At 38.7% G+C, this 9,085-nt stretch overlaps 1 protein-coding gene across 1 annotated transcript; it reads left to right on the plus strand.

The window, feature by feature from the left end:
* Positions 1-506: 506 nt before the first annotated feature.
* Positions 507-7,516, plus strand: Smp_026390 (putative arsenite inducuble rna associated protein aip-1; the record flags this gene model as incomplete). Its single annotated transcript, XM_018799292.1, has 4 exons — positions 507-513; positions 547-776; positions 6,296-6,523; positions 7,304-7,516. 4 exons carry the CDS (start codon positions 507-509, stop codon positions 7,514-7,516), a joined length of 678 nt encoding a protein of 225 aa, XP_018651095.1.
* Positions 7,517-9,085: the final 1,569 nt, after the last annotated feature.

Consider the following 9,085-nt stretch of genomic DNA (forward strand, 5'->3'; position numbering starts at 1 on the left):
TATTTTATTAACGCTTATTAAATGTTACATGCTTCCGATCCTTACAAATGATTGCTTTGGTCATCCCAACTAAGTTAATACACTGCATACTTTGAGTAAACATTTTGACCTCATGACAAAGATTACCAACTAGCAGTGTTTTTAGATGTCTTTTTCTTAATATTTGTTAACTACATCGCAAGGGGTCAACGAGTCTAGTATATGGTCTGCTACATGTGTAAGTTTATTTTGCCTTTCCGATCATCTATTATTTCTTATTTGATTTTTGTGTTTCAAGAAATATCAATAGAACTAGGTAATTATATGTTCAATCTTCTTAAGTCAACTGTTAGACCCATCTATTTTTACTGTCATATATATGAGTTAGTTAACATATTCCTAATTGTCATTTTAATTCAAAGAAATAACTGTTTGTCATACATTAAACCCCTTGTCACTAGGTCCCCCAATTTTCGCTAATGGAGTTCCCTAGTCTAGGAGCGAACTGTTCAGTACCAACTTGTCGAATGCTTGGTACGTGCGAATTCCCAAGTTATACTATTCTAGATTTCTTACCCGTCCGATGTTCTGGATGTCATGGTGTTTTCTGCAAGAATCACTATCTGTATGATAGTCACAGCTGTAAAAGTCCCGATCTTAAGGATAAACAGGTTCCGGTATGTCCCTTGTGCGGAACCATAGTCCCTCTCAAACCAGGCGAGCTTCCAGATGTAAAAGTCGGGAACCATATCGATACAGATTGTCGGTCAAAGCCAGCTTTAGAGTTAAAAGGAAAGGTTAGTGGTCTATACTTGTAAACGCTTTCCACTATTTTTGACGTAATGTTTATAATGCCTTAATTTTAGATTATCCTCAATAAGGTTTGTTTTTGCTATGCCATTAGATACGAAATGGCTTACGGCTACCCAGTATGTGTCGAAATTTGGTTAGAATGAGTCCTAAATATACCGTAATACACTTAGGCGTAAAAGTCATCAATGTAGTCTGTCGACAAACCTTTTTAGCGAAATCATAGATTTTGGGCACAGTGGTACTACGTAAGTGTGAAGAATTGAGTAGTAAGGTTGTAAATCTTTATTAACTGAGATGTCTGGAATAAGTGTTAGGCATGCATAGTTTTTGTTTGGAGTCTGCAAAATAACCATGTTCTAAGTTGGAGACCATATGATATGACCCAAAACCGACCCCATTGGTGCGGGTGCTTTAACTCTTGTGTGTTTGGAGCACATTGTTTGTCTGTATTTACCATTTACTTTGTCCGAAAACATAACAGCACGGTGTCGAAATGTTCCCAGTTAATTTGAGGTTGATTTCAAAATGATCATTGTAAGTTTTGACTAATAATCACGGAATTAGTATTTCTACCTTTGCAGGGATTTTCATAGCGTAATAGTTCCTATTGTAAGAAAGTTAATAAGGGGTTACCTACTGTAACCTATAAAGTAGTGTAGATGAGTTTATAGCATTTACATTTAATTTCAGTTGGCAAAATTCCAGTCTCTTAGTGTCGTATGTATTAATATTGGTCATTTGTGTGTGTCTTTGTTATGGAATAATACTTCACGGTCATTAATTCACATTCATGGTACTAACTGAGTTGACTCTAATGTAAAATCTTGCATCACAATTGACTTCCTGAAAATTAGTGAGTTTCAGAAAATTTCACTACTTAGTGTTTCATGTATAAACAATTTCTTAGCTACTTGATTAACGTTCAAAATGTTATTCTCATTTCTCACTTCCAACACTATGGTATTCCAAATATTGAAGACTGTTGGATTGAAGGAAAGATTAACTTTTATGTATTGGAAGCCACAACATTATGTGATGATATGGACTGCTTAATGATGGGTTGAGACTTAGATCGGGCGTCTAGGCACAGAAGAGAGTCGTTTAGGTAGCCGATGGGGACTTGTTGGTCGCAGGACAGATAACGGGGACCGTTTGCTGCAACTGTGCACAGACCACAACCTGTTTCTGGCTAGCACTAACTTCCGGCACAGTCATCGCCAGTGTGCCACCTGGCGTCCTCCCTCTGCATCTCAAGCCTGGACTCAGATTGATCACATCGCGATCAGCTACCGCTGGCGTGGTTGTGTACAAGACTGCCGCTCCTTTTGGAGTACCTATCTGGAGTCTGATCATGCCCTGGTCTGCGCCAATCTCACCTTACTTTTCAGTGGCCGAAGGATTGATCGCCATCAACGGATCGATGTTAGTAAACTGGTTGCAACATCTGTTGCAAGTAAGTATCGAGCGGAGCTAGCCTCTAGGCTAGCTATCATCCCACCGAAAAGTATAGATGAGCATTGGTTGCATCTTCACGACGCCATGAAAATGGCGAGTAAAGCCGCTTGCGGCTTCGCGAAACGTCCCGCTTACAAGCACTGGGTTTCTTCTGGCTCCTTACAACTGATGGAAGCCCGTCGGTCTACTCCGGGTGACCGTGAGTTTGACCACAAACGAAGGCTGTTACGTAATGAAATCAGGCAAAGCTTGCGTAAGGACCGAGAAGCCTGGTGGTCGGAGCGTGCTAATGAGATGGAAGCAGCAGCTGCATCTGGTAACTGCCGGAAGCTCTTCCAACTCATCCGAGCCACTGGCAGCAAGAAGTCTGGTGTGAGTGAAACGATCTACGAGGATGACGGGATGCCAATCACTAACATCTCTCGACGTCTTGGACGATGGGCGGAATTTTTCGAAGGGCAGTTCAACTGGCCTTCTGCTCTGGCAACATCAACCAGTTTGTCCTGCCCCCCATGGCCGGTGACGACTGATCCACCAAACGAGGCGGAAGTCCTCAAGGAACTCCAACTCTCGAAGCGCTACAAATCACCTGGCTCAGATGACTTACCTCCAGCTCTTTTTAAAGATGGTGGTGGCTTTCTGGCTAAGGAACTGACGGTGTCGTTTGCAAAGGTTTGGGAGCAAGAAAGTGTTCCAACATCATGGAATGAGTCAATAGTCGTCCCTATCTTTAAAAAGGGTTCACGTTGTTCCTGTAATAACTATCGGGGAATAAGTCTACTTCCGATTGCGTCCAAACTATTGGCTTCTGTCATTCTTCGTAGGTTGTTTAAAAGCCGAGAACGATTGACTCGCGAGGAGCAGGCTGGTTTTCGTTCTGGTCGAGGATGCATTGATCACATCTTCACCCTCCGCCAAATGTTAGAACACCGTCATACTTATCGCAGGCCAACAATCGTAGTGTTTCTTGATATCAGGGCTGCCTTCGATTCGTTGGACAGGACTGTTCTCTGGGATTGTCTATTGAAGAAGGGTGTGCCTGAGAAGTTCATTAACATCTTAAAGGCCCTGTATACGAACACCTCAGGCAGAGTGAGGGCATACAACCACCTTTCTCCCTTGTTCCATTCGAGCAGTGGGGTTAGGCAGGGTTGCCCGATCTCACCATTCCTCTTCAACTTTGCCATCGATGACATCCTGGAAACAGCTCTGATGGATGTAAGTAATGGCGGTGTGGATCTGCTGCCTGGAGAACTACTTCTCGACCTCGAGCATGCGGATGATATTGTCTTACTGTGCGATAATGCCCAAGGCATGCAATCCGCACTTAATCAGTTGGCAATCAGTATCCGCAGGTACGGTATGTGCTTTGCACCCTCCAAGTGCAAAGTACTCCTACAAGACTGGCAGGATTCTCATCCTGTACTCACCCTGGATGGTGAGCAGATTGAAGTAGTTGAGAAGTTCGTGTATCTAGGTAGCTATATAAGTGCTGGTGGTGGTGTGAGTGATGAGATCGATGCACGTATAAGGAAAGCCAGAGCGGCTTATGCCAATCTGGGCCATCTTTGGCGCCTTCGTGATGTTAGTCTGGCTGTAAAAGGTCGGATATACAACGCGTCGGTGAGAGCAGTTTTGCTCTATGCTTGTGAAACCTGGCCTCTCCAAGTTGAGGATGTTAGACGTCTCTCTGTGTTCGATCATCGTTGTCTCCGAAGGATTGCTAACATCCAGTGGCAACACCGTGTTAGTAATGCAGAGGTTTGGCATCGTGTGTTCGGACGCAGAGACAATAATTCAATTGGTGTCACCATCTTGAAACACCGAATTCGGTGGCTTGGACATGTTTTACGAATGTCGTCCCAGAGAATTCCACGTCGTACATTATTTGCTGACTGTGGGAGTGGTTGGAAAAAGCGGAGAGGAGGTCAGTGTATGACATGATGTCGTGGCATGAAAGAAAGCTGCAAAGGGCTAGCTTCTGTTGGTCCTTCACGACTCCCTGGTTGGGGTCCGAGAGATGGTGCAACACAGTGGCTAGAGACGTTATCAGATATGGCTCAGAATAGAAGCCAGTGGCGTGCCTGCTGTAACCTTCTTTTACTTTCTACATAAAGAGTGGTTCTAACTTTCTTAACTGAGAGAGCTCTTCTGGTTGTACATTTCAGTCCGCCTTATCTTTTCATCCCTTCTCTTCCTACTTTCATTATTTTGTGTGGCGCATATGTATCTGGTGCCCTTTTGTACCAATATATATGTGTTTAAATAAATAAATAAATAATAAATGAGACTTAGATCTGACTGCTGAGAAACCCTCTATAATGCGTCTGCGTATGTGTTGTTCTATTCAACGTCTGTGAGATCCAGTTATGCAATTATTCATCACTGTCTGTTTTGTTATTGGGTAATGAAGATTTCAATACACTGTAAAACCCATCAATATGTGCTGTAGACACAGTATAAAAAGCTGGTGACCCTAGGAAATCATTTCGAAAGACACGATAACTTACCTATATGTTACTCACACCCCCTCAACTAATTTAATCGTTGTTCGGACGATGCAAAGACATAATCTGTTTATAGTGCCGGGAGTGAGATGAAGAGTAGTTTCCCAGGCTAGTTTCTACTGTTATTTCATACTAAGGTTAAAGGGACTATGGACTCAGCGGCTTAAAACGTTGGGCATAAGTCGAAATCATTGTAAATAGAGATTATCCCGTAGATTGTCTTTAAAGGGCCAGTCCGGTAAACTATGCACAAAGAAATCAAACATTTAGTTATGCTCCCATATGTTTTTTCCTTATCATTAATCTTCATCTGTTTCAGTCATTTTCATAATATGTAGTAGTCGTACTTTTCTTGACGCTCATCTGGTTGTTTACATTCATAAAAAGTCGCAGTCTTAGAAATGATACTTACTGAGAATTATCTATAATGATATTACTGTCGTTATCTATGATTAGAGATAAAGTGTTGTTGAACATCCCTTTGAACTTTGATTAATTTAACGAGTATACATAACAGAATTTTATCCAATCCTCCCAAAAATGTATGCGGTCGAAAATAAGACCCTTTTTTATGAATCTCTGACATGATAGTAACATAATTAGTGAGCGTAAACAGTTCAATTTCCTCTAATGAATCTTTATAGATCGAGAAAGTTATCGAGCCTGTTGCCAAATGGTATAAATACCTATCCTGTATTTAAGTCATACTGATTTAGCAGAAATCTACCTACTAAGTGGCATATTTTGCTTAGAAATGCAGGGAGAATGGATGTGAAACAGACCATTAAGTCATAAAAGTAAACCATTAAAACATAAACACTACTTCGGTATTAGTTTTGAAGTCATTTAAGCTTAAAAAATGATTATACTGTAAGTTTCTCCAAAAAATTTCATTGAACACAGAATCTATATTTCGCAAACAAATTAGACAACTATGATTGATAAAAAGATTACTAGATGACTCTAGTTATAGAAACAAAAATGTTTTCAAATAAACAAATCGGCCATTCAGCATACAGTTGTCTTATTCTCGAAATTCAATGAAGTCAAGGTGACGAAATCGTGTCATGAGTCAAGTGAATGTGATAAATTCCTATAAGTAACAACTACACGAAAACTACAACCATAATTCAGCTTGAATTCTTAAATGTATTGATTGTTGGAGCAGTGGTTTAGTGGTCAACTCTGTCCAGATCGCTTCTAGTGTTACTTCTGACTCCAAGTCCTGATAAAGAAGAGGTGGGCATAAAGGTAGCAACCCCATCCCGTAAAAAAGAACCTTTCCCAAAAGGACGCTAGCCGAAAAAGCCATTTTAATCATTTAAAATCTATCCTGAGAGTTGAAAGATCTTCATTTAGAAGAGTTATGACGCTTCATAGTGAAAGCTGAGATTCTCCGAGAATCACGAGGCCGATGCCCTTCTGACAACCAGAACACCAATTAATATGGGTAGGCTGAATGTCCGGACATAAATGTATGTTCATGTTTTGTTCTTCTCATTCGCGATTCTATTACATAATTTTGTTCTCCTTGTTTATAGTTATTCACAAATGCTTGCTGTGTTCCACGATGTAAAAAGAAGGAACTTGTACCTTTTGTTTGTGATAGATGCAAATTAAATTTCTGTATTTCACATCGTAATGAATTAGATCATAATTGTAAAGGATTTCAACAAAATCTGAATAATTCTAGAAAGTTGTCAACTTCTGGTGCAGCAGCTCTCTATAGAGCTATTTTTAGCAATTTCAATACAAATTCGACTTCGAAGGTAAATTTTTTGTCCTGTTTGCATATATGTATATGAAGGTTGGAAAAAGTCATCTTATTTGTCATTTTAACCATAAGTATAATTTATAAATCGACTTTATTCTTTTTACATTAAAGTATCACATGTGAAAGTTTGATTATTTTGCTTACAAACATAGTCTAGTCGATAAACAAATGATTGGAATGGAGTATATTTATAAGAAATGAATTGTTTCATATCATACCTGATAGATTGGGATGTGGGAATTTGTACTACAAACATATTCGGCCATAATCTTTTATTTATGTAGATAGATAAATCCTGGTACAATTGGGCACCGAAAACACGGCACACAAATAAAGTGACCATGTTGTGAAGAAATGAAAAGAATAGTACAGTCAATAAATAATTGAACAATAATAGTAGGTAATCAGATCAGTTGAAAATCAAACCAAGATAAACTCTCAGTGAATGGGATCAGTGTCACTTGTATGAAGATTATCCCAGAAGACTAAAATGGGATCGCCACTGGTCTTTATTCCGAGTCATATGCGATAATGTCTCAAGCTACTGAGTTCCACAATTTCCAGGGCCCCAACCTATGAGTCATGATGAACCAGTAGATTTCAGCCCCATAAGTTATCTTTCATTCCACAGTGCCATGTCATAAACTGACCATTTCTTTGCTTTTTTCAGTTGGTTGCTAATTATTGTCTTTAAATTTTCACAGTGCGAATTTCAATTGCGTATTCTTCTTGTCACATTATCCTTTCAAAATGACCTCTTTTTGATAATTTGCAGAATGCATCGCCAACAAATACCATTCAATCATCGCCACCTCTTGTTGCTACTTCACTGCCATATGGTGTAAATTCTCGTGAACTTCAGGAAGAAGAAGATTTACAACTGGCTTTAGCATTGTCTGAATCACTTTCCAGTCAAACATCTCATGCACAATCGTCTAGAACAACACATCATAATACCTCTTCAAAACCGTCGTGTAATATTTCTTAATTTATTTCCTAATTCTGTGTATATAGTAAACTCACTTTAAGCCTCAGGTTATACATGTTCATGCACTAATTTTCGGAAATACAAGATTGTGATTATGTTTTTCTTTCCTGATAATATTTAAAGAACAAATATGTGTTGTGATTTTATAGCTTACCTTTTTTTAACCGACTAAGATTTATAAAAAAAAGTCATGTAATTTACTATTTCAATTTACTCTAGTCAGAGTTCAATATTATCCTCTTATTGTTGTCTACATTGAATGTGAGAATAGTGTACAAGCTTAGGTGTAATGATGATACTGAATTCTTTCTCAAATAGATTGTATTTTCTAATCTTTTTCTAGATTATTTCGATTTATTTGTGGAGCTTATCAATAGTAATTAAGGCAAAGAGAATGCAGCATTCCGACTCCTGATGAAATACTGAAAGTCAAGAGAACTGTCAGTCAACATTAAAGTCAGAGTTTCCAATACAGACGTAATGACGATTCTGTTATGTGGAGCTAAAACTTGGTGAAGTACTACAACTATCATGAAAACTTTTCGGGTTTTTATAAACAGTTATCTGCACAAGATGCATCATATCCGTTGACCGGGTATCGTCATTCACTACCTGCTGTAGTAGAGAACAGACCAGCTTCGAGCTGAGGAGGCAATTAGGAAAAGATCTTAGAGGTGTGTAGAACACATTGCCGAAGTCATCAAACTGAGTGAAGAAGCAAGCTATAATATGGAATCCTGAAGGGAAAAGGGAAAGGCGCAGACCAACAACACATTGCGCCGCGAACTGGAGGCAGACAGCAAGAGAGTGGATAATGCTTTGGGACAATTAGAGAAGAGAACCTAGGACATAGTTAGTTGGTGAATAATGGTTGGTGGCTCATGCTCCATGAGCGATAACGGGTATAAGGAAGTAAATGTGATTAATAGTTTTAGTTTGGGATTCATTTGATTTTAGAATTCATAACTGATTGATGTAGAAATGAACATCGAATGCATATGTCCATACAGCAAAGCCTTTCTAACTATACTTTATGTAATGATTACTAAACAATAAAATTTGTGACGACGTTTTAGTAAATATTCAGTAACTGATTTATGATGGAGATTAAATTGATAAAATCTGGGCACTGGACATAATATCGTCTGAATGGTCGCAATCATTGATCGTCCGTATATATGGTGACGTAATTTGATTAATGTTCGTTGTCATGGCTTGAATTTATTCACACACTGTTATACTTATTATTATAATGCCTGCCAAGTTTTTGAGAGATTTCTTTAGCATCCACTCCTATTTACTAGTTCGTACCCAATTCATATTATTCTACATATTACATGATTTCATCTTGTCTCACACCATGTTAACCATATTTATTCTGTTCATTTATCTCACAATTTCTTCTAACTTATAGGCGTATTCAAGTCAACACTTCATATTAGTCACCCCAACATTAACTATTAGATTTGATTTTGTTATAAACAATCCTTAATTAAAATGGTATAGCTTTAAATGATGAAGGTATCAATGCCAAGGTTGGACTTGATAGTTTGAAATAAATTGAGCATT

This window comes from Schistosoma mansoni, chromosome 3 (genome assembly GCF_000237925.1).
Source record: "Schistosoma mansoni strain Puerto Rico chromosome 3, complete genome".
In the NCBI taxonomy this organism is placed as follows: Eukaryota; Metazoa; Platyhelminthes; class Trematoda; order Strigeidida; family Schistosomatidae; genus Schistosoma; species Schistosoma mansoni.